The sequence below is a fragment of the Falco punctatus genome (genome assembly GCF_963210335.1).
Source record: "Falco punctatus genome assembly, chromosome: 12".
Taxonomy (NCBI): Eukaryota; Metazoa; Chordata; class Aves; order Falconiformes; family Falconidae; genus Falco; species Falco punctatus.
This window is the reverse complement of record NC_137592.1, coordinates 16,753,641-16,780,151: the sequence shown is the minus strand read 5'-3', so window position 1 is coordinate 16,780,151 and position 26,511 is coordinate 16,753,641. Positions and strand designations below refer to the sequence as shown.

General features: G+C 42.5%; 2 protein-coding genes across 5 annotated transcripts in view; one reads left to right on the top strand and one right to left on the bottom strand.

The window, feature by feature from the left end:
* Positions 1-3,965: 3,965 nt before the first annotated feature.
* SLC4A1AP (solute carrier family 4 member 1 adaptor protein) lies at positions 3,966-20,703 on the bottom strand. Its single transcript, XM_080408275.1, has 14 exons — positions 20,122-20,703; positions 19,307-19,490; positions 18,450-18,572; positions 17,630-17,690; positions 16,626-16,765; positions 16,332-16,492; positions 15,510-15,579; positions 11,588-11,777; positions 10,676-10,787; positions 9,852-10,077; positions 9,035-9,109; positions 7,977-8,047; positions 5,683-5,755; positions 3,966-4,412 (listed from the first exon to the last, which is right to left on the bottom strand). The coding sequence occupies exons 1-14, from the start codon at positions 20,653-20,655 to the stop codon at positions 4,363-4,365; spliced, it is 2,070 nt and encodes a 689-aa protein (XP_080264401.1). The 5' UTR covers positions 20,656-20,703; the 3' UTR covers positions 3,966-4,362.
* Positions 20,704-20,860: 157 nt separating this feature from the next.
* SUPT7L (SPT7 like, STAGA complex subunit gamma) overlaps positions 20,861-26,511 on the top strand; it is a 36,114-nt gene continuing 30,463 nt past the window's right edge. Inside the window, exons 1-2 of one of the 4 annotated variants that reach the window (XM_080408278.1) lie at positions 20,861-20,934; positions 21,224-21,869. In XM_080408278.1, the coding sequence (XP_080264404.1) occupies positions 21,457-21,869 (413 nt within the window). In that variant the 5' untranslated portion in view covers positions 20,861-20,934; positions 21,224-21,456. Of the gene's footprint in view, positions 20,935-20,975; positions 21,870-26,511 lie in introns of those variants that run through there. The other 3 variants (XM_080408277.1, XM_080408279.1, XM_080408276.1) reach the window with 3 other exon arrangements.

Below are 26,511 nucleotides of genomic sequence, written 5' to 3'. Positions count from 1 at the left end.
GATGTGGTGGGATGAGCTCCGTTTGCCCAGGGTGGTGGGGGACCTTACAGCTACGCCTGAGATACAGCCTTTCAGGTATGTTTGCTTATTTATTGGTCAGTGCAGCAGAGAAAAGTCAGAAAACCCAGCACGCAGTCCAGATTGTCTTGCTAGACTGCTTATGACAAAAGCAGCCACCCTCTGAAGTCCCCAGGGTGGTGGTGGAAGGGGTATCAGCCCAACCCGTGGCTTCCACCAGGCGCACACAGCAGTGAAAATGGTCATTCCAGGGGTTCGGGGCTAGGCAGCACATGGAGAAGCACAGGTTTGTTGATTTGGGTGAGGTATCGCTGCATGAAGTTCACAAAGCGCTCGTTTGGGGTGTAAAGCAAAGTTCTGATGATGTATGCCAGGTGTTTGATCTGTCTCGAAGCTGTCCACATGCACAGCCCCAGCTAGACTCTTTCACTGCTCATTTGAGCATCACGAATTCAGAAAAAAGTTTCAGACTGGGTCAGTACACTCATATGACGTCAGAGAGGGCCGAGATGTGGCCAGGCTTTCTGCCCAGCTACCCTTATGGTAAAAGCTGCAGGGAGTGGGGTCCACAGGACCCTGCGGCCCATCTGTGTTCCAACACTACAGACAAAAAGCGGTGCTGTGTGACCGAGCGAAAACCCACCACAGATGGTTATCTCTATTTTGTGGGAGGTCTCACAGCGCTTACAGGTCTGACTGGTGCAGAACGGTTAAGAGGACTGGTTAACATGGACTTCAGTCAGCTGCTTAATGACACCGTCGGGGGGCTATGCTTCTCTAATGCCAAGGGCAACGATGGCTGCTCAGTTGTCAGCTTCTGAAATACAGAACAAGTGTGTAATTAATCATCCAGGGTGTGCTAAACTGATGTGCAACTAGAGTTTTCATTTTCATACTCTTTAAATTTTTTACCCTAAGCAGTCTTCCCTACATCCTGGCTATCAAGGGCTGCAAAAGTTATTTCCCCCATTTTTTCAGCGCTGCCGACAATCAAAGTTATGTAGGCTGTCCTCCACAATAAGGTTGTGGCAGGGTGCACAGCATGGTGCTTCGGGAAAAAAAAGCAATTCTTGACATGTACACAAAGATCATGAGATCTTTGACTTACAATAGAACTGAGTTACTATTGCCAGCAAGATGTAGAAGTTTTGAGGGAGGCCTGCAGATGATACAGAAATAAGATTATGGTGATGGTCTGTCACACAAGAGACGAGAGCGTAAGTGATGAGAAGGTGAAGGTTTATCCTTTCTGTATAATATGGTGGCCCTTACTTACATGTCCACATACTGGTTTTTGGCTATCATTGGAGGAAAAAGGTGTTTGGCCACTGACATATATACCTGGCCAAAAAGGGAAATACTCAAACCTGTCAGGTGTTAACACGGCCGTGAGTATCAAGACGCCGCCTGCTTCTGGGATGGCTGAGTAGATCATTGATGGGATGACAACAACTTTCAAATATAATGGGTGCTTTTTCCACGGTTGTACTGAAGGCAACCATGAAAGCGACCGGAACCGTCCGGTGGGGACTGCCTTGGCGTATTCATATCACACAGTGCGACAAGAAACGGCCCACCTAAAGAAAGCAGGCTTTACCATCAGCTCTGTATGGGAGCACGAGTGAGCTGCTATGAAAAGAAACAGATGGGGAGCTCATGGTCTCAGCCAGGGCCAAACTGCCCAGAGATGTGCTTTTTGGCAGCCGGACAAATACCATTTGTCTGTACTACAAAGCAGCCCCTGATGAAAAGACACATCGCTATCATTTTGCTAGCCTCTATCCTTTCATCAGCAAACCCGAAAAATATCCTCTTGGGAACCCAGAAGTCCTTTTTTTGAGAATTTCAACACCTACTGACTGTCTACTTTGGGATAGTCAAAGTAAAGGTCTATCCAACTTCATGGGCTCTTTTTCCCTCTGTTTCTCACCCACATAAATGGCAAACTATCGTTTCCCTTGTGCTTCACTGCCTGAAACCTGCCAGGCCCTCTGCACCCACAGCGATGAGCAGAAGTCCCCTGCAGACCCCTGGTGCATCCTGAAACTAAAAAAGGCTCTGGAGAAGGGCTAGAGAGTCTGTGAAACCTATGCGGTCTGGCGTTTTGAACGGAGGGGCAACAGCCTTTCCTTGGATTAGGCAAAGATACGCTTCTGCCAGAAGCAGGAAGCCTCAGGCTGCCCAGATGCTGACAAAAAAAGCTAAATATGTTGAAGATTACAGGCAGAAGGAAGATGCTTTTTTGCAGGTTGAGCATATAAAGTAAAACCCTACAAAATGCCAAGCCGTCGAACTGTTTCAGATTCTCTGTGGGGTAAAAACTGGGTGAGCTCCATTGCTCCAACACAACCATTGTGAGAACCAGAGGAGTTGTACGGTTATCCCTTCTTCCCAGCTTCTGACACGCTCACCTGCAACTTCTCCACAAGGATGCAGCCACTGCCTGATGGAAGCACACCAAAGGACATGTGACCTCCGAGTACAAAACTAGCATTTCTACAACTTTCCTTGCCACTGTATGTTTGTGCCTGGAGTTTTACAATCCCTCAGATGCCCTAGGTGACCCTTGGCTTTACCACAACACAGGCACAGGGACAACTGAGAGCCATCCAAGGGACTGGGCACCACTCCCACCCCCCCAGTTGGTGACTGTTTAGGTGAGCTGATGATTCATGACCATGGTACTGAGTTGGGGTCTCCAGGTCCCAAATCCTACCACTACTTAAGCACTGCTTAGAAGTTAAAGGCTTGACTTCAAGTGCAGCAAACAGAAAAAGATGCATTTTTCTCCAGGAGCCCAGGCAGGGCTGCGCAGGGACAGGCAGAGCTCTGGTAGCCCCTTGGTGGCCTCCTTAGAGGGGTCCACACTCCCCACACTCCAAACAGGGTTTGATCTGCAGCCTCAGAAAGTGTGTGTGTGGGGGGCATGAATCTGCCCTTTGCTTTTGTTTAATAACTTCCATTCACATTTAAACTTCTGTTAATCATTCCATTACCTGTTAGTAAAGAGTGTTTATCCAAGTTATATCCACACTTTTATGGATGTATATTTAAATTGTAGTTCTTAAAATATGTATTATTCACTATGCATATGCTATATATAAGTACATATAGGAAGTGCATCCATGAACAATATTTACAAATACTTGTATCCTCCTTCAGACAGATATACTCATATCTGAGACAGAAATGCCGATATTGTTATACTTGAGCACTCCCTGGGTCAAAGGAAACAGTTGGCCAGGCACCCAGAGGGTGTACTGGGATCAAATGAGCCGGACCATCCTGGAAATTAAATGACAATCAATCACAGAGCAGTATGGAAATTGATAGGGCCTGGCCTCGTGGTCTGTGGAGGCTGCCACTGCTGTGGCAGGAGGGGGCTTCCTGCACTGATGTACCGCTGGGCAGGGGGAAGAGGAGTAGGTCCTTCCAATAAATGTTTGCAGCATTGGCACCTCTTCATAAAATCGACACCTCTTCATGCGGTGTCTTTATAGTCACAGCTCTAGCAACCTTTGATGGCAAGGAATTTCATACCCCAATTATACAGATGTTCAATACTATATCGGTGATAAATTAAGAGCAGGCATGCCTTAAATTGATTAAGATGGTGCTTTGTGTCGTGACAGAAAAAGAACAGGCTTTGTAAGCTTTTCCAGGTTTTCCTTCCATCATTTCCTCTGCTCCCCTCCGATTCGAGACGAGCAATGCCAGCCTCTTCACTTCTTTGGCATTTCTACACCTTTATAACATTGTACACTCACCATTTCCAGTCAATGCCATACCAAGTATTCCAGCATCTGCACAAGGGAGAAGCAAAAGCAATTTTCTTTTCAAATTAGACGTTTTTTCCATAGGACAGAAACAAAACCCCAACACCCTCAAGTTTTAGATTGCATTTACCATGTCGGTACTTTCAAACAGCAGCCACAGAAGCAAACCAGTATGTTTCTCATTTTAATTGCATAAAACCAACACAAATAAAATTTATCAAGCCTGTAAGTATGCAGAGGTGTTTGGGTTTTTTTAATCCTTTTTGTATGCTTTTATTTACAAAAGGAAAAATGAGCCTACGGTTTCAAGCCAAATAAAAACGATAAGGCTAAAAGTGGAAGAAGTGGCAGAAGAATGCATGAGCTTTTACTTTTAAAAAAGTATCTGAGAGACAAACAGAAGACACACAGACACAGGGAGAGCTAACGGCCAGAGTGGCTGCCGATGCCCTTGAATTTGGTACAGCGTCTGAAAAACAGCTCTTTCATCCTCCGCTTAATGTGCAGTGGAAGAGTCCAAAATAGAGTCGTCCTTCAAACCTCAGACATACTCTGGGGCACTTGAAGCTCAGTAGCCATATTTTTCATTGAGATGAGTCTTGCCATCACCGCTTTGACCTAATGGGCAAAGAGGAAGAGTTGCATTATTCCCCCCACCTCATCCAAGATAACTGTGTATCCAAGTATGAAATAGTCTCTAGGTAGCACCAGTCAAGACAAGTACAAAAGGGATAAGAAGTCAGACTGGATATTATAAATCAAAAGAATTTGAATTGTACTTATAATTCTTCTTAAGCTTACCAACAGTGTGAAGATTACATCATATATTCTTGTTTTGCTTTTGGTTGTTTTTTTGTTGTTGTTTTTTTTAATTATTGTTCTTGTTGTTTTGTTGGATTTTCTTCTTTTCTGGTATCCTCATTACACCAGCTTAGAAGATAAATTGTCTCACCAGCAGGCAGAGACAGAAAACCGAGCTCCCTCTTATGGACGCAGCTCGCCTGGCCATCCCAGATCACACACTCGAGTTACTACACTGGGTGTTTTGTTCCAGTGGATTAATATGCCAGAGAAGTGCAGTCTTTTCACTGAAGGATGATTCACCAGATTACAGTCCTCTTCAGTGAAATTTATTCTAATTTTTCTTACTCCCTTTGGAGCCTACCAATATTATAAGATTTTATATATTAACAATGACAGCCTTACAAAAATTGTAGTAATGAACCTACCAAATGAAAGCTAAGCTTTGAACTTAATACGAAAACGTCAATGCATGAAAATTAATTTTCCATTTTAGAGAAACCGAAAATTCATTACACTGCTTAAGAATAGTCTCACTTGGCTAGAAACACTCAGGAACTAAAGTAAAAGATTTGTTCAACTGTAACATATAGTGGATGTGTTCATCGATTATACAGTGCCTTCACCAAAGTGCCACCACAACCTCTCTCCAAAACACATGACCCGAAGTCTGTATTCCAATGATTTTTGCCAAAATTTGCAAAGACTTTCAGATTTCACAGTTTTACAAAAACTGAGAACACTAAGATTTCTGGAAGATTTATCCCTAGTGAAAGTTGGAGCTTGTCTTTCGACGAGATCATCGTATAGTTATGTGTGGATGGAGTTAGCACTCAGGTGTTACAAAACAGAAACACCGTAAGTTTGTTTATCTGTCCATTGACATGAAGCTACTACAGATATAGTCTGTATTTCACTGCAAGAGTTGCGTGGCCATACAATGAACATAGTGCATAACATGCCAGAAAACATCAGGTTCTGGGTTAAGTACTCAATTACTTTTTTTCTCAAGCAGTTACAAGGACACCCTGACTACTTAGTAGGTCTTGAGTTGTAACACTAAAAATGGTAAGGAAATGGTTCATACCTGGAGGAGGAACCCATATGCAGTAGTCTGGGTCATCATCTGGGTACTGTGAGGAAAAAAAAGGTTGTTGGACCTGCAAAAGGAGAAAAGATTTTTAAGGTGCTGCACCCCTCCATCAATGGTCACAGCAGCTCAATCTCTCATTAATTCAGAGACAAGCATTGAAAGGTGAGGGTTATTTCTACAAGAGTCAGAGATGAAAATAATAGTACAGAGGAAAGAAAAAATATCAAACCCTCAAATAGCTCCACTTTATTCCCAGTAGAGTCACAGAATAACAGAAATGCTAGTGAGCTGGGACCTCTGGAGTTCATCCAGTCCAATCTTTCCCTCCAAACAGAACCACTGCCAACTGCCCACTTCCGGACAGTTTAATCTTATCATCCCGATGTTTGGCAGTATCATTTGACGCAGAATTTGTTTATGCAGGGAAAAGCTTTAGAGTGGATTTTCAAGAAGTGCTTTACTGATTTCAATGCACAATCCCACTGAAAACTTAAACCTGAAGTTGACTGTCGACCTGGAGTATATAAAAGTTCATGCTGTTACATAAAGATAACTTAGTTTGTCAAAAGAAAAGAAACCCAAATTTTTTCAGGTCTCACTGGCATCACTGAAATGTTTGAAGCAAACCAAAACAGATCACTTGCAATGCAAATGTTGACACAGTAACATCTTTTTGTCCCTAGATCTTTAAGTTCTGCCACATCAGCATAACTCTCTCAACCATTTTGTTTTCAACAACTGCATATAGCTATCAAAAAATTCTAGAGTGCAAGACTTAAGAGCTCAAAATGTAGTCAAGTTACTCAGCACTGATTTGCATTACCCTGTAGTATCATGACACAGCCTTAAGTTATGCAGTTGAAGCAATTTTTCATTCCCTAAAAAATCCTTCCTTCCCCAAATTAAACTCTAAAACAGTTATTTTGGAAGACTAATGTTTTCCAAAACATTATAGACTTCAGAGTTGAACAGTTTTTAAATATGGCTTGTGAACAGTCACTTTAAAATTGTTTTTCCAGTTTGACACGACTCAAAGCTATTCCTCAGATATTAAAAGAGGAAAAAAAAGAGCTGACTTCTGGTTGGTATTTTCCATGCAAGATCTGAGCCCAAAGGCAGAGACAGCATGTGGAAAAAGTGATTTGTGATGGGAGAGAGAATACAGCAAAGCCATCTGGAATTTGGAGAATGTTCAGTGTTAGAGTGAGCTCTGCGCTGATGAGAGGTGCTGACTTGACTGCCTCAGCATGAGAAGCTGCCTTGTTCTCCTGTATTCATAGAAATGGTACAACTTGGGCTTTAACAGTATAAATTTACTCTTGCTTTCTTTATCAACATACTTCATAAGCCAGCAACAAAAGACAATTGTAAAGGCTGTGCCTAGCTAATCCTTGGGTCCTTCACCCAAGTCCCCAAGGACTGACAAGGTGACAGTAAGCACACATAGGCTGCAGGGAGTTAAGTTTCTTTAACTAAGCGATGCAGGGCTAAAATTAGACAGCCACCACGAAGAAATTGTCATAATGGTCAGAACTCATGGTCCACCAAGTACAGTAATCTTCTTTGATGGCAGTCAGCAGAATGGTGGGATGCACTCTAAGGGGAAGAGCCTCACAGTAATCGTTAGGCTAGAAGCATGCTGTCAGAGAAGTTCCTTTTGAGCTCCTGGAAGGCAACAATTGCCTGCATTCCAAAATGTGCAAGGCTCATATACTTTACATCTTAATATAAAATCTTATGCACAGGAGGAACAGTCTGGTACATTCACACAAATTTAGTAATAATTTGGTTGCAAAAGACAATCTCTAAGACTCGTGTCCTTCCACATCTTACAGAGAAGGATGAGGTTAGACCATGGCAATACAGACTAGCTACAACTTCAGTACAGCGTGTTCTGTGTCAGCCAGTCCATGCTTCCTAAGTTACTCTCCAAGGAAAGTTTTGCAGTGACATTCCAACACCCAGAGAGCACCCATGTTCTACAACCTTGTGATACAGGAGAAGCAACAATTAGCAGAGGCTAACTGCCAAGTGAAAAGGTGAGAAAAATAAATTTGTGATTTAATTGAAGGCCTCTATCATGCTTGAAATGCTGTGTTTTATCTTTTTATTGGAGACACCAAAATCTGTGTCCAATGGTAGCGTGTGGTTCTACATTTGGGTCTTAGTCAGCAGGAAATCACTTCCGACTCCAAGTCATACTCAAATTGTTACTATTTCACTAAAAAAGAGCCTACTAGATAATTTTGTGAAACTCTTAAGATACAGGAATCAGTTTCATGACTGACCTTGCCCGTATTATTGATTTTCTTAACTTTCTCAGATGTCTCTTCAGGTTTCTTATACTCTGCCTTAGATGCTGGGAAGAAAAAAGACTTGTATTATGACACATCACAAAGACACATTCAAAAGATAGCTCACTGAAACAAAATTCACACTTCAGACTGCTGGACATCTCCTTGTTTTTCATAGGTTTATTAACTTAGATTTAATACACTGTCAGTCATCTACCTGAATGCAGCTTAGTAAAATTGTCTATTTGGGATTCTGCAACACACTTTAGTTAATGTTTCTTTTTTAAAATATATTATCTACCTGTAATCACTGCAGTGATTGATTTAGAATGAAACAGTAGGAAATGTACAGGACCAACATGGTTTTTTTATTAAAAAAAAAAAAACAACCACAAACCAACCAAAAAAACCCATTCACACAAAAGAGAAAGAAGTATGTTTTGTTTTTCTGCCACTTAAGCCACAAGAGTCTCAATATGTCATGGATTAAGTCTATGGCTGAGATGAGGAGGACGGGACGACATTCTTTAGTCTGAACTATGAAAAAATAGAAAATTCACACAGATCTCCATGTTCAGTACACTGAACAGTCTTCATTTTGAGGATCTGATTTTTTTTTTTGTGTACATGTAGGGGGTCATATGGGTCATTAATAGATCATTAGCTAACATTATATAGTATTTATCACTATAAAAGAAAGTTCTGTTTGGTAGTGCTAAGAGCTACTGCAAGAGAAAAAGGAGGGGAAAAAACATGTTTATGCTCCTAGATTAAAATAATTTTTGTTCTCATCTCATATGATTATTTTTTTTTAGAACAAAGGATCTCAAAGCAGTTAATGGCTATGAAAAGCAAGGAGAACCGAAACATAGCTGAAGTGACCTGTCCTCACCATGTACTTACCACTTCCTAAGCAAAACACAAACTTTCAATTCTAGATTTCTACAGGCTCTAGATTAGGCTTCCTTCTGCTCAGAGAATTCCGTAAGTCCTTTAGACAGTTTCTAAACCCACATGCTACTGTACAACAGAGTCTAAATCGTACTGCTCACCTTGAGATTTCTCCTGTGAGGGTCCCATCCGAGATTCATTCCTTAGTACCTTTGGCTCAGGCAGAGAACGAACCCCTGTAACAAAAACCAAAACACAGAGCGAGGTGAGCACTCTGCAGTAACCCCGACGAGCACAGTGCTAGCATCCCTCAAAGTACAAGAGGGAACTCTTAGGAAGAGCTTGTCTCCGAAGTCCTCCAAATTATTTCGTCCACCAAGTCCATTGCAATACCATATTAAAGAAATACTTGTGAGTAGTTAAAACATACTTTTCAAGAGCAACCTGTCCAGCATTAAGACAAAAAGTTATCATTAGATTTCTGGCATGAGGTTTTCAAATACACCAAGCTGATATAGAAAATGAGGGAATAGAGATGAACCACACAGATACTAGAAAATACCTCTCCATTATCGCTTCTTACCATTATTTTTCCTCCTCACAAATGGATCTGAAGCTTTACACACATTTGTTTTCTTATTAAGTTACTCTCCCTGCCAACAACACATTGTAGTTGTTTTCATATGGAAACTCAATCTAATGAAAGCAGGGCTTATCAGAATAGGACCTTTCATGCGTTCAGGAGATTTCTTTTATTTCAGCAAAAGCGTGGAAAACTGACTGCCAGGCAGAATTTCAACCAGAACCATGTGAAACTCAGCTGTTGGCACACAGTCTCTGAACTCATGGCAAAAATCATGGAAAGAAAAGCTGCTGGACAACCTGTGACTCAAATGTTAGGAAACTGACATAGCTCTGAAAAATTCAGCAGTAACAGTCTCAGCTTCATTACTAGAAAAATCAAAACCAATAGTTTACCATCCTGAAGGGATTCTAGATTCTTGTTATTGCAAGGAGAACCATCAGGAGCATTAGTTTCTTTTCCTGTTTCTTCCTCTGTTGTCATTTTCATTTCCAGCTTTGATGCTCTGCTGTTTACTGCATCTACTTCTTGCTCCTCCTCCTCTTCTTCCTCTTCTTCTGGTCCATCATCTTTCATCTTTAACAAGCTTTCAGGGACGTCTGGACGCTTAACAGGCAACTTCTGTGGGAGAAAGATGTGCATCAGTGATAAGATAAATAGAAGTTGATGTCACAGATACTCATTACAGGGGAAAACATGCATATTACTGTCACAGAGACAGCTGGCAAGGAAACACTCTCAGGGTGAGGGATAGTTAGATTTTAAGGAAAAGTTATTAGTAGAGATGGAAATTAAAACATATGTCCAGTCCATAGACAAGGAGGGCAGCCTTTTCATAAGAGGGACACTGGAAACTGAATCAATCTTGGATACGATCTTAGCTGTAAGATCAAGAAAAATAAAAGACAGCTGAGGACCTGCTGCTGAGCGACAGCCGTGGTTCAGCCATATGTCCCCAGACCGCCTCTACTTAATCCACCACGTGCTGACCGCAGCTGTGCTCCTGGAGACTGGCTGTACAAGGGCACAGAACAGCAACTGCTGGCAGCAAACAACACCCAACAGCCACTGTTTGCTGCCCTGCGCACCTTCCACTGCCACAGGCTTGCGCCTCCACGCTGTTGCAGGCATGCGAGAAGACAGTTGCCACCTACAGTCTCCGTAGCCGGAGAAGGTGTCTGAGAAATAAACTCAACTCACAGCACTGAGTCCAGCTTACCCCTAGGCTTCCAGTTTTCAGCTTGAATTTGCTCCCCCCTTTCATTGCACCAAAGAGAGGTAGGGTCATCTTTTTAGGCTTGCTCTCTGCTTGCAGACTGTAACTCCCACTCCTAACAAAAATTAGATACAAAGAAAAACAGTTTACAAAGTATCAAACAAGTCCTATATTTACAAATGCAAGAAAAATCTGCAAATTACAAGTGGATATATAAAAATCCTTAATTTCTCTCTTGTTTGCAGCATTCCAAGGAAGCAGCTGCAGGAGACTACTCCTCCAAGCTAAACACATATTGTAGGATTCAGACACCTGCCATAGCAGGAAGCAATGAATAAATAAGAAAAAGGAAAATCTGTATCACAGACACTCCTTCAAATTCAATTTGCACACACACACTTTTATATATATGTATATATAAAAACACACTCAGGGGCCAAACTTCAATTTAAGTAAATTAATTAATTAAACCTCTAATCAAGCTGACACTAGCAAACGATGAACCCAGCACACACCCTCTTGAATGAATGAACCACTACACTTGACTTCCAGGGACATTTCACAGGGTGTAAGTGGCTTTCACGTTGTATACAGTACCTGCAAAATTCTTCAGTTCCTGTTGGATGCAGGTTGGAGAACAAAAATAACGAAAAAAGCAAGACACTCTGCTTTGAATGCCTTCCCCCTCTCATCTTCCCAGTGCGGGCTTACACCACAACACTGGAGTAAGTGAAGTATATGCCTCAACCATAGATGCTGCATCAGCCAAAAGGCTCAGCAGCTCTTTAAAAAGATGAGCCAGATAGTCCAGAATGTCCTGCTTTTGGAAAGCCATCTATTGACTTTGCTTGCACAACTGTCCATGGATAACAACAGTGGTGAAACTAACTACTTTATACTTTAGCCAAGACTTACTGGGGCTTCAGCTCAGGGAGTTCTGCCGGCTTGACAAGCTTTATTAATCCTTTCAGCCTTTGTTGCTCTTTCTTTAGTTCAAATGACCGCAAGTGAAGCTTCTTTCGTGCCACACTGTCCAAGGTGCATCCTGATTTTATTTCAGTCATGAATTCATCCAAGGAATCTTGAGCTGCTGGCTGGGACTGGACTAGGCAAGGTAAAGGGAAGATACATATTGTTACAGGTGAGAAGATGAGAGCTATACTCATCAAATCCTACCTTTAGAGAACGAGGTATGTAGAAACAGCTACCCCCTATGCAAGTTTCTGTTGAATGGTGAAATAATGGAGGTTGTTAGCCCTGGAAAGATGAAAGCATTTCTCCTAACAACAGCCTGACAGCAAACTTTAATCCACTTATATAACAAAGCCTCTCTTAAAACTGAATGTTTCTTTATGTCTAAGCGTCTCTGTTCACCTCACTTCAAGATCTGCTGTCCCTAAAAAAGTGGCTTACAGGTTCTTTTTGTAGTCACAGACTAAAATAAACACACCTACAAAGAATCCCACACCACTGCAAGGGGAATCCCATTGTGGCTTTCCTGGAATGTTTATGTAATAACATTTGCAAAGCTCAAAATGAATCAACACATGATACTGCCTCCTACCCCAGGACAACTGAGTGCATCCAAGAACAGTTTCACATGTTAGGCCAATCACACAAAATTTACCTTTGTTTTGAATGGATTTTCTAACAAGATAACAACTGCTCTTTACTTGAAAAAAGAGTAACAACAGTCTTTCTATACTTGAAAATTTTATTTCAAATATTAATAATTCTATGCATATTTGACTGATTAAAATAAAACTCAGGAGGAAAAATTAAGGCGCTAATGACTAAGAAAAATAAACACAGAATTATAACATATGGATTTCAAATAACTAAACAAAAAAACCCAGAAAACTCCTTTCTTGGGCTTGAACAATGCTTCAGAAGTTTTTACATGGTGTTCAAAAATAACTTGGGAGGCGAACGGGAAAATAATTGTTAGAATTTTAACAAGCCTTTTGACAGGCAGTCTTTTGCCTTTTAATATTATTATATGAGAAGTGGCAAACCCCACATTTGCTGCATTATAAACATTTGCACAATGTACATATGCACAAGCATAATTATGTGGCCAAGGAGCTATTTTCAGTTCAGCTCGAGCTAATGAAGTAGCACTTAAAATTTTAAATGTGTTCAAGTAAAATAATGTTTGTTGTACATAAACAAAATACTGTATTAGTTATGTATATATAAATGTATACATACAAATAAAGTATTAACTCAGGTTTACATGACTTAAATATTGAAGTCTGATAAGACTCATGTTTACAAGTGGACTCAATTGAAAAGGGTATTTCTGATCTAAAACAAAATACAGTTTACAATTTGCAAATACATGAAAGCCACCACAGTAACTGTTCAAAGATATGCAGAATTAAGAGGCTTCAAAAGGTAAGTAACAGTTGTAGCATCTCCCTCCACGCAAACATGATGACAAAATATGTCACAAAAGACATTCAGATAGAAATACTCTTTTTTTTTCGTCACCAGTATTTATATGAACCAAGACAAAAAACATCAATGAAAAGCTACTGTTAATAAAATGGTTAATAAGTCTGTAACACTCCGCAGGCAGGAGCTGAGCTGAAAGATCATTTAATTTAAACATCGCATTTCAAAGATACAGTTCGGTGTCTGGTCAGATAATTCAGAACAATTAAAGGTAGAGTTCCACAGCTCACTTCTTTAGCTGTGCAACAGTGTAAGTGCTTCAGTCAGTGAGTGATCTTCAGTAAGTCAGATCACCCCCCCTTGCAAACACAATTCTCTGCTTGATTCCACCAGCAGTGCCTGCGATCGGGTAGTTCAGCTTACAGGGTTACTGTTAGCATTTGCTACCTGCTGCAGCAGTTTTCCACACTATTGAAGTAAAATTTGACATTGCCAGGAGGTAAATCAATCATGGCTATTATACTTTACGTTCCAGTGAAAAAAGGCTATAGCGCTATTTACTGCACCATCAACTTATTGATAATTTTCTTCTGAACAGGCAACCAAAGATGAGACTGAAGAGCTCTATGTATCTGATTTTCATTCAGCTGCACCAACGAGAGAAAGACACCAAGTCAGTCCCTCAGTAATTAGTCCTGAAGAACGCCAGAGAACAATTTGTGAACTTCTACTGCAATTTTTAGACAACCACTTAATTTCTCCAAGTGCTTGGTAAGATGTGTTGCAATTTGGCTTGTCATTCACTCAGTCTCTCTACACCCTTGCCCTTAGGCTACAAATAATCATTTAGAGCAAGCAAAAGTGCGTTAAGGTTTCACAATGTACGTAATGCAGCAGCCCTACCAGACTGCTCATGACAGTGTTAAAAATCATGCACCATCAGTACGCATGCTCATGGCTTACACTTATGTTCAACATCTGTGATTAACCTGAAGCATCCAAGTAAGAGAAACCACAAGTATCCAGAAAACGCGCACAAAGTAACTGATGATGCAGTATTTGCTATGTTCAGTTGTGGCCTAGTTCTCAGAAATCCCCATGCGATACTGAACTACTCCGTATTGCAGTACGTGCTGAGACTGCCATTTTTCCAAGGCTCTAAACTAGCTGTGTAACCAGTTAAAATTTACCAAACCATCACAACGCATATCAAATCATATGATGTTAGAAGTCTATAAATGAACTGATTCTTCCTGCTCCCGGCCTCTACTACATGATTTAACAATCTTGTTGAGAAAACAGTGTCAACAGAAACAAAAGGCATCGTAACATATAAAAGCTTGGAATTGTATATGTCTGACAATATAAAGTGTTAGCTTCTCTTGCTAGTCAGTCGTTAACTACTTATCTGAACAGTCACGCTGCAAACCAGTCCTTCAAACGCACTGAACCGACCCATCAGAACGCTCAGTGAAACAGTACTGCTTTCTGGATAGCGATCTGGCATAATCAATCGCCAACAAAAATGTTGATACAAATGAGTCTTGGTGTGGAGCTGAATTACTAGAAACAGACATATCCGTACGATGCACAAAAGACAGCCCAGCCCAGCCTGCTGATAGGCTGCTTGGAGAGAAACTCTTCGGACAAACTGATGTTGCAGCCTTCATTAATGCCAACTCTGTCAAAAAGGTTTGTGTATGAAAAACCAGCATAAACACATTTCCTTTATGCCTGCCTTTTATTCCACAAGACATCACCAGTAACAGAAAGCAAAATGCAGCTGTTTGTATAGTATGCTTTTAAATCAAACTCACTACCAGATACAACCACCGCTACGGAAAGGCTCTGCCTTCACAGACAAAGGCATAATCCTAGAACCTGAATGGCACCCTTATAAACTAGCATGTTTGCTGAACTTACAGGCTAAGTGTCAACTGCTTTGGGTTCACAGTTCTTTTCCCACCTTTCCTTTTTAAGGTGCATTTGCTATGACAGAAGTGTAATAAAAAATACTCTTTTCTGTCAGTTGCTTGCTCTTCTCTTATAAATGGTTTTGGAGGGAATGGAAAAAAAACCAGTGTTCCTCAAACCAGGTCAGTTTCACTAACATGGGCAGATAAACAAATAATGCTCACCTTCTTAAGCTCCAGGAGCTTGTACACTCACCTTCTTACCTTAACTTAGATGTTGCTTTCTGCATTCATTAGCAGAAAAAGCCACATTCATTAGCAAGTGACTATACACACAGAGTACATAAACTATTGGATGATGAAGAGTGTAAGAACCCTTTCCAGCTGACTCAGTGACCTGCACATCTTCCTACCCCTTTGTGAAAATGGGCACCAAGAAAAAAAGTACTTAAGACAGAAATCTGTAAGATACATTTCCATCTCTGTTTTCCTTATGGAAAGCACTGCAATCAAACTTCATGCCTTACCTTTTCCTGAAGCTTTTAGCTTCTCCGTTATCTCAGAAAGCTCACTTTCAGCTTCATTTAGCTTTGTGACCTACAAAAGAACAACGTGTTTAGCAGACCTTTTAATCTTCTTAAAACGCCCTTTTAAAAGCTACTCAAATATCCTACCAAATTACCTCCATTTTTCTACTTCTGATTTTTGGCCAGGAGTGTCTGAGCTGAAAAAATTATAGTCTAGATTGTTCCTAAAGAACTTATCAATCCTTTCACATACTGTTCAAACAACTTTATTTCTGAAACACAAAAATATGTATAATGCTCCTGCAGTAATGTTATACCACCACCATGATCCTCCGACCCTCCCTATCCCTGCTCCCCCACACTCTATTGTCTGTGTAGGACTTTTAGTTGTCATATGCCTGTCAGTCCAGGCTGCTTACTCCTTGAAATAGAATGAGATTTTTCTTTGGAATGTGCCCTCTGCACTTGAAGGCTTTCAATTATTTTCTGATGCTTTAAAACTACTTTAAAAGAATCCTGCTCTGGCGTCTCATTTACTGACTGCCATGATTCACCAAGCAGAAGGCAATACTAGACAGGCAGAAGCAAGGTAGCAGGCTTCTGCTAGAATAAAGCAAGCAGTATTTCCAGGTATTTATAGATATCATTCCCAAATCAAAAACCCATTATTTTATTCTAACTTGGCCAATTGAGAGCTAAAGATCTGCATGATATCAGAGTTGAAGCTAACAGAGAAAGATCAGGAAATATTTTTGATTTTCCTTCTTAGTAATAATACATACAAGAGAATTAAGTCTGGCATGTCATAATAATTCTTCTTACCAGGGAGTCGTAAGTCTCTGGCTTTTCTTCTATTTTACCAGCTTTTTTCATTCTGTTCAGTCGTTTCTTTTCTACAGCACCAGTTCGATCAAGGAAGGTGTCATCATCACTGTCATAAAAATCCTCATCTTCCCAGTTCTTTGATTTCCTTTTTCGGGATACTAGGAAAGGTAAGGAAAAATGCAAGAAACGAAATTATTTGTATGCCACTGAGCAATAAAACAAATTCAAGATAATCTCAAATCCCTAGTTCAGGGCTATTAGAACGATCACAACGTTTGACTAGTTATTCACCTGCTTCTTGCCTCAGTACTCCACGAGCGTCAAGTAGCCTGCAAGCTTCCAGTGCACACTGTATCATTGCTTCCTTCTTCTTTCCTGAATGGAGAATCTCTGCCACCAGCTGCTTCCCTGATGCATCATCCACAGGCAACCTGTTCAGTTTGAAGGATCAAAGAACAGCCCAGATATAAACAGCTGTTCAGGGACTCTACTCAGATATTTCTTTTATCACATCAGCGCTGTTCTTCCCATTTCATTTGTCATTTTTTGCAGGTTAAATATTTTCACTTTTAATTTCATACAGTACTAATCAAAACACAAGCATGGATTTCCTAGAGCATGCAAGTAAATTTTTATTTCACTAGACCAAACAATAATGCTTCCTATATTCATTCCATCAGGAATACAAGAAGTTAAAACATCAATCCCTGAATCATTTTAAGCACCAGTATCTTGCATCCGCGGAACACTAGTAACAAATACTTTCCATGCTGAAGCAAAGGTTTCTTATGAAGCATAATCATTGCAGTGTTGTACCTACCCATTTGAGACCTATCCTGTTGACTTAATTTCCACCTCGCCTTCTTGTCTTGTAAAAGAAGGTTAGTGGCCTCTTGCAGAAACCCATCAAAAAATGCCTCATACCATAAAAGAACTGAAATTGAATACACAGTAGAATTTTTTTCTCTCCTCTCTCCCATTAAGAACTGAAAGATAGTTTCCTACTTTCTTCTCTCTTATTCCAACTTCACATATTTCTCAAAGTAAGGAAAACTGAAAGAACCTAGACCCTTGCTTTCCCGATTTTCATCTCTGTAAACCAAATACTGCCAGATGAGAAAGAAGCGCAGACACTAGGAGCTGATCCTTCAACTCCTGTTTCAGTATGTGGGCTTAGATCTGATTTCAGCTAGCCTCCTTGCCAAGTATGATAAAACACATAATTCCTTCAGCTTTTGTTTGTGAATTCAATGAAGCCAGTTTCTATGTACAAAAGTAAATGGAGATATACATACTTGATCCTGCATAGCCAGCTATTGTGCCCACGATCATCATATTCATATTCTAACTCTTCTCCTAAAGAGGAAAAGAAAGTTGATGCAGTAACCAAAAATGAAATAAGCAGGAACAATCTTCACAGCAGAGAAGAATGTCATGGTTAAGCAAAAAGAGATAAAATATGCTTGTTACATATCAAAGACCTAAATTTGCCATTTTTTCTTGTTTTGTAGTACAAAACATAAACAATCTTGCCTCTGTATGTATTAAAGCAAATTACATTGAAATAACAACAGTTTACAACCTGGATTCACAGATATTGTTTATCTTGAAAAATTTTTCACTTTAGTAAATAAATGAGTCATCTTTAAGTTTCACTAGCAACCATCAAAAGTTATGTCCTCAATCCAGTCCCCGGTATGTACACCCCCCCCACACACACACATACACACCTACCCACCCCCTCTGGCGGGGTCTGGGGGGGAAACCAAGCAGCCGCAGATGACTGCCTGCCACTTCATCCGCGCGCCGGCCCCCTGGTTAAAAAGTTTGAGGACCCCTGCTCCAAAGGAATACAAGGTGTCCTCTGCAACTCCTAGTTCAGGAATATAACTATCTCAGATACACAATGGTGAGTTAAGTTAAAAACCCACCAAACAAAACCCAGTCACTCCCCTCCCCATCCCAAACTTCACCAAACAAAAAACCTTACTCGCAAGGTAACAGAAAAGAGTTAGCTCCCACACCTTAATTCCCAAAGAAAAGCATGAGCACAAATGTCAATTTCAGTAAATAAAAATTTTCTTTAAAAATAAAAAGAAAAAAAGAAAAAAGTACCTTCTCTGTCAAAAAAGCCTTGTAAGGCCTTCCTAGGATCTTTCATATAGAAGGCATCTTGTACATCCTGAAAATCAATAGCAATAGGGTTTTCTTCAGCCTCATCCTCCTCAGCATCCTCCCCTAGAAGATGACATACAAAGAAAAAATGGTGAAATATTAGAAAGGCAACACCAGTATATCTTAACTTTCATTAGTTTGAAAGAAGTAGCAGCTCTATCATCCTAAAATTATTTCCCTTAACTTGAATATTATTTCTGCACGCAATAAAAAAAAAAACTTGCTTCTTTTTTGCTATTAGTTATTCTATTTTAAGATACAGTTTTGCAAATGAACTTCACTGCAGTTTCCACTCTTTCAAGGGTTTACGTGCTTACACATTTCCATTCAAAAAATCAACTTGCTTTCTACTGAAAAGCTCATTAATTACAATTTATGTAGCTTAAGATCTGGACTTCCTGTTTAAATTTAAAGACAGTTATACCGCATAAAAGTCTCGAGCAATTAAATTTCACCTCTGGGGCAAAAGCGTGGACATGATCACAGGAACAAAACACATAGCATTAATCTAAACTCTAGTTTCATGGCCTTTTATAGGCATAGGCAAACTACATTCTCCCACTTAAAAGGAGCTCTAGCACACTCCTCACCAGATAGAAGCCTGCCTTGTTACAGCACCTTTTTTTTTTTTTTCTTTTAAAGAAAAAAAAGATTAATTCGTACTTGAAATTTGTACTTGAGAACTTCCACTGGATTGGACACTTGGCAGCCACCTAGAAATTCAACCCTAGTGTTCACTGAAAACTGGCTTACAGACCTTCCAAGGCATATCAGCTGATGTGTACATCAGCACTTACCCATTCCCCACGAGCAGCTCATATCACTGTTCTGACTCCTCTCAGTTCTCTCTTCTTTTTCCTCTTCTTCATCAGAGTCCTCTCCCAACATTGTCTTTTCTAATTTTGCTTGCTGCTGCTTACGCAGCGCCTTCAGTTCAGTCACAGTTAGTTCCGACTCAGACTCCTGGTCCTCTTTGGGTCCCTACATCAGAAACACTAACTTAGCAAAGTGTTGTTTTTTTTTTTTTAAAGAAAAAGAAACAAGTATTTTCATCCCACATGCAGATAACATACAGTAACATAAGCAATTCATTACAGTGCTTGTCAAAAGCGGAATTATTAGACCATTTGTTATGGCTTGCTTTCCCAAATACATTAGTTTTAATGCCCTTTCCAAAGGGGAAAGGAAGAAAGGATTGTGTACTTGTAGTCAGACCAACCTCGAATATAACTGTATTTTAAAGGCAGGAGGCAAAGGTTCCCATTAGTGCCATGTGGGAGACTCTGAGGAACCAGCAGCTTCCGAAAAGCACGCGTGGGGCACGCCAAGTGCTCTTTAAGTTCCTAGTAACCAACGCTGCCCTTGTTCTCAACGAGCCGTTCGCACACGGCGCTCTGTCGCAGCGCGATGCCTTCGGCACTCACCGCACCCCTGCCGCTGCCGAACCCCCAAACCCACCAACCCCCCCGGCGGCGCCGGGCCGCCCCCGCAGCACGGCACCTCGGAGGGGCCTTCGCCCCGGGACCCCGGGGGATGCGGCTGGGGCCGCCGGGTAAATCCCTGAGCCTGGTCCCGGGAAGCCTTTACCACAGCCCCGCCGGGGCCGACCCACCTGCAGGAGGAAGAGGCGGGAGCTGCCGCCGAAGCGGAGCCCGTGGCCCACCCGCACCCGGCAGTAGGTGCGCGGCGGCACCCGCGCCTTGTTGAGGAAGGTGCCGTGGGTGCTGCCCAAGTCGTACACGTAGAAGCCGGCGGCATCGGCGCCGTTGGGGCCGTCGGGGGCGCAGCCGGCGCCGCGGTACTGCAGCACGGCGTGGTGCCGCGACACCGAAGGGTGCTCCAGGGCCAGGGCGCAGCCGGGCAGCCGCCCCACCAGGAACCAGCTACCGCCCTCCAGCCGCACCGAGCCCAGCGCCACGCCGCCCTTCAGCACCTCCAGCCCGTAGCCGGCGTCGGCCGGCGGGCGGCTGCCCCACGGCGGCTCCTCGTAGCGCGGCGCCGCCGGCGCGGCTGCAGGGCGGGCGGGCGGCGGGCTGGGCCCCGGCTCGCCGCCCTCGGCGGTGCGGGGCGCGGAGGGCAGCGGGCGGCTCGGGCGCTTGAAGGCGGCAGGCTCAGTGGCAGCCTCCGTCTCCATGGCCTCCGCCATCTTCCAGGGTCCGCTGCTAAATAGAGTCCTCCGGGGACGAGCGCCGTTGCAGCTGCGGTACCGAGGGTAGGGCGCGGCTGGAGCGTATCGCGGCGAGGCTGGGGGCGAGGCTGGGGGCGCGGCAGGGAGGCGGCAGTAGCGGCGAAGGGGTATTACCCGTAGGGGACCCTTCTCCCGGCACCAAGGGGTGCTACCGGTGGGGGACCCTTTTCCGGCGGCGGACCGGGGTCAGCTTCCGGCGCGCAGCCGGAAGTGCGGCGGCGCGGCGGGGGTGCTGTGGTACGGCGCGGGGGGCTGCGCGCCGGCTGGGCCTGGCGCCGGGCGGGGTGCGGGCCGGGGTGCAGGGCAGCCGCGGGCCCGGAGCTGGGCCCAGGGAGGGCGGCGGGGCCTTGTGGGGACGGTGGCCGGGCCGGGCCGGGCCGAGCGCGGCCCCCGGAGTTTTTCCGGGCAGGTCAGTGTGCGCCGCGGGACCTGCGCAGTGCTTGGCCCAGGTGGGCCCGCACCAGCCCCTGTTGCAAACAGCAACAATTACCGCCTCACGGGTGCGTTTCTTTCTCCCCACCCCTAGGAGAGGCAGCAATGTTCTCTTAAATGCCAGCGTTGCCATCGTGGGAACTGTGCTGCTGAGTGAGGCTCTGAGTGACAGTTCTCTTGACAGTGGTAGCTCACTTTTTTCCAGAGCGTTACCCCAGCTCCTGCTGCTGCCCAGAACCTAGCGCTCTTCCCTGCCACAGGGCTCCTTTGTACTACAGTATCTGGAAGCCTTCCGGGCTCTGAGGACCATACGTGACCTATGTAAAAATGCTGCGATACTGGGGTGAGATTCCAGTTTCATCTAACCAGGCCAACCGCAGCTCCTTTGACCTGCTTCAGCGTGAGTTTCGTACTGTGGAAGTCCAAGATCCTCCATTGCATCAGCCATCTGCAAACAAACCCCGGCCGACCACCATGTTGGACATCCCCTCGGAGCCCTGCAGCCTCACAATTCACACCATTCAGCTCATCCAGCACAACAGGCGGCTGCGCAGCCTGATCGCCATGGCTCAGGCTCAAAACCAGCAGCAAGCAGAGGGCATAAAAACTGAAGACAACGAACCTCTGCCATCTTGTCCGGCCTCTCCACCTCTCCCCGATGACCTGCTTCCTCTGGATAGCAAAACCCCCAAAATGCCATTTCAGCTGAGGCACAGTGACCCGGAGAGTGATTTCTACAGGTGTGTTGGTATTTCTTTGAGTTAGTTCTTAGCTGAAGGAAAGTTGAGTGTTTTAAAATACATTTGAAGTTACGTTGATTCCCGTAGGCTGAAGGGTCAAACATCTGTATGTAAAGTATAAAGCAGGCTTCAGAAAGGAGAGATTTAGGTTTCTCCTGTGTCAATAACATGCACATTGTTTAAAATAAGTGTGCTTTTATTTCCTGACTGTAAAATGTGGATGTGTAGTGCTGATTTCTGTCTTGTTAGTGCTGTGCTGGAAATTTGTGAATGGATTTGCTATCTTCAGTGGTATTTTGACAAGTTTAGTTGTAGGATGTGAAGTCTCTTCTACTTAGGTCACTTACAAGTAAACTTGCCTTATTGTAACTGAAAATTCAGAAGACTCATGGCTGAATTTTGGCTGTTTAGTTGTAGGTTCTGAAAAGATGATTTGGTAACATTGGTAAGATTTCAGTTGCCAAGGTCCTGTGACATAGTAGCTATCACATTTCACCCTGTTTGTTGCTGTTACTCTGGTTGAGATGGTGATGAGTATGGGTAAAGGGAATTCTTGTCTCTGATACTGGCTCCACCAGCAAAGGGCTGAAGAAAACGTAAAGGAAAGCTGCATTGCTTCTGCCTCAAATCTTTGATTAAATAGTATTGCCACCACCTCCCTGTCAACACCTCTGACAAGCACTAAATTCAAAAGGTGTTGCTTTTCTTACGGATCTCGCGATATAGGTTATATGTGTTTAAGTTCAGGGATTAATCCTCCCTGCTTTAACTTTCTGTTCTTAGATTAAGGACTGTGCGCCAATGAACATGACATGGGAGAGGATCATATATGTTAGTTTTTAAAACGGGGAAAATGTGCAACAATGAAAGAATTTATTAGTTATATGCCACTGAGATCTTTAATGGCCTGAGATTTTATAAAATGCTTTTTATCGAAAGATGTTGCTTTTGGTAATGTAGTCTTTCTGAACAGTAGAGTGATTTTTTTTAAAGCTGTTTGTGGAGGAGCACCATCATCCTTCTTCGGAGATGAGGTGAAGGAAAATACAGTCCTGTGAGAATAAAGGCTGAGCCCTGTGACTCCTGCTCTTTCTGGCCCTGTGGTTTGTAGAACTGACCAGTGTTCTGCTCTGTCCTCCCCGGTGGCTTCAGCTTTTAGGTTCAGTTTTCTGTGGTTCTGTCTGTGTGTTGGGGGCTGCTTCCTGTTTTTGTTGTCCCTTCGAGTTTCTGGGGTCCGCGTAAAGAAATGTTATTTAGCGGTCAACCACATGGGGGAGTTTAAGGACTAGATTGTAAAAACTGGATAGATAATTTTGAAATGAAATGTTTTATGGCTGACAGAGAGTGGATTTATAATGAGCTGCAGTGTAGACTAGAATTTAATTGTGTGCTTGCTAAACCAAATACATTCCAGGAGGAAAGCTTTGAGTTTGTTGTTGTGTGTTTGTACTTAACTATTTTAAGACACTTAGATGAGTTAAGAACAGCAGGTGCTGTTTAGTAGCAAAAATAAAGTTAAAGTTACATGATTTGATGATGCTTGCTCTTAGTGTGTAGAAACAAATTAAAGAAAGACCATTTTCCCCCTTGATAAAATGTGGTAGTGCTTAATTTTATTCTGCCTTCTGAAGTGCCATTGTCAAGAGTATTTGACTAAATCCATATTTTAATTCCATTTTCTTTTGCAGTAACCTGGGTCTAAGAAGCAGTGATAGGTATTTTTAGACATAGGAAGAAAGGAAGATAAGAGCAGCCAGCCTGAATCAGGCCACAGGTTTCTTTAATGTAGACATGTCCTCTTTTGTTTCCTTATTATTCATTTCATCCTTTGACCCCACACTCTTGTCTTTTTGTTTTGTTATCACCTGGATTCATTTTTGTTTTCCTCCCTTCCACCCTGCCTCACACCTGAAACCCCTACCTCCTCATCCTTTTTGAGATGAGGAAGTGGCAGAAACTAATTTACTGCTATTTTCCAGTTGTTTTCGTCCCCCCAACATCTGTACCACCATTAGTTTTAATCACTATGCTATTCCTTTACTTTGTTTTCCCAGTTTGTTTATAAATAGGTTGAAACAAACCTTGATTCTGGCACAGATCCCTGAGGGAAGACCTGTACTCCACAGTGGAGATCCTTTACATACTTGCTTGGTGGATTTGCAGGACTCCAGTATATTTATGAAGCAGGTTTTCCATTTACAGGAGTTGTCTGGACTCTTTATGAGTATAACGTATTTACCCATGTGTCATCTAATTCTGTTCATATAATTCCTTTGGATTTCCCTGATGCACCAGAATATATCAGGCTTCCCAGCCTGCAGTTCTTCACATCTCTTCTGAAGCTATTAAAAGAAAATGTTTTCTTGGTCCTCATGGGCCAAGGCAGTATAAAGCAAGAGGTGACTCACCACAGCTATTCAGCTATTTTATCCTTGAATTCCTTTAGTATTTCTGGATGAATTACCATCTGGTCCTGGTGATTTGCAAGTGTTAATGTTACAGTTCTTGGAATACACAATAACAGATTAACATTTGATTTTGGTTGGTACAGAAACAAAAGGTAAGCTTAAATCGTAGTCAGTGAAGAATGATGAGCAAGGAACTGTAGATTTGGAACTACCGTTCGAACAGGAAGGTCTTACCATAATATGCCGGCTCGCTTTTCCTTCTTCTCTGTTCAACTTCCTCTGATTAGCATGGATCCATCTTCAAAAGAAACCTAACCTACTCATCATGTGCCTCTTCAGATGCTTTTTCTTGTGTGTGCGTGGTTGGTTTCTTAACAGATATCTCTGCCGTTCTCTCATATGTGTTCCTGACTACGTTGGATGCGTGTTTTGCATTGAAAGATAATCTGTGAACAAAACTGGGAGCTAGCAATGGAAAGACAGTTCATGGCAGAAAGGCTTGAAGTTAAGAAGTGAGAAGTAGGGGAGTGCATGTGTCGGTGGGGTAGCAGGTTTAATATTGTGGAGGTTTTGGAGCAGTGGTAATTAGAGCAAGCAGAACATACTTCCCCTGCTGGACTAAGGACTCTGGCTTAGCCCCAAAACTGTCTGGTCTTCTGGGTTGTGCCACTGAGACTCCATTTTTTTTTTGCCATTATCTCTTGAAGCAGTTTATTTTTATGTTTGTGCAGCCTTCTGTACATAGCAAAGAGATTTCACTAGAGGCTTACTCTGGGTGAGGTCGAAAGAGGCCCTTTTCCAGAAGGAAACAACTTTCTGCTTTGAGTTAGCGTGCTGTGTTCTTTGATGCACTCTCTGACTAGTATAATCTTATTTTTCTAATGTTCTTCTTTATTTTACAGTTTGGAGGAAAATGGCTCTGAAGCGACCTTGTTGCACCTCATTTGGTAGAAATTCAACTCCACAATGTAATGTTTCATAAAATTGATGTGTTCATAGGAAAAACAATCCCTCCCTCCATCTGCTGCTAGCTTATGCTCACCTAGGAAGGAGCAGAACACTTCAATCCGTTACTGCAGCTGAGTGAACCTCAGCTGTCGATCCTTGTACAGACTCAGTCCAAACACTTTCTCCTGTAGACAGTTGTATGGGAAATGAACCACGAGATCTCCTGCCCTCTGAGAAGAAGAGCCTTAGAGGAGAGGAGCTTAGGTGAATGGATTGTGGTGCCTTTGGGGAATGACTTCTTGTCATTTTAACTGACTGACACAAAACCGTGCCTTTTGTGAGTTCTGAAACCTTACTAATTCTGAAAATAAGTCTGGTTGCTATAAACGGACAGTTTTTTTCATGTGTTCTGTTGTGAAGTTCTGTGTGTTGCAGGTTTGCTGGTAGCGGTGGGAAAAGGCTGGGCTTTGGGTCTGATGAATTCATGGCTTGGCAGGTAGATTTCTGTCTGGAGCATCATCTAGTGTTGGTGACCCATAGGTAAAGATTTAGAGCTCTATTGGAAATAGAAAATCGAAGAGTGACAAGTTGGCCAGTATTTGTGAGAAATTTCACGCTATATGTTCTGTAGAGATGGTCACCTCCAAGTCACAGGCCTAATTGCCAGTCATCTTAGTCGCTGGTGACAGAACTTCAGGGATTAAAGTGCTCTTGTTTACTTGCAGCTATATGACCCTGGTAATAGGTGAAGTAGGTTTGGCTTTGGATGGTTGCTGGATGGGGAGCCGTTCAGAAAAGCAGGAAGTGCTGCAGAGGGTGGCATTCTGCGTGATAGAATCTGGAAGGGTGCTTTTGTAGGTGCTGTGTATCTGGATGAGATCTAAGACCAAGGCTCTTTAGCTATGATCAGGTTTGCTTTTGGGAAGGCTTGGCATTAGCAGAACATGGCTGCTCTGAACTTAAATTTGTCTATATGGCTGTTTTTGCTTATGCGCATTCTTACCAGACAGTACCTGAAAGTTAAAGAAGAAGAAAAAAAAGAGCATTTTTCTCATGTGTTGGTTTCCATTAACATCTACAACAATATTTCAGTTTTTGCTGTTTAATCAGGATTTTAATCGTCTTCCTCTGCTGTTTACTGTGGGAAACAGGAAAACAAGAGAAGAAAACATAAGAAAAACAGAATAAAATTGATTGACCTTACCAACAACAAGAGGTGGGGATTTGGCTTTGAGTACAGTACCTGGAAGTTCTTTTCTCTCTGTCTTTAATTGATTAGATTTCAA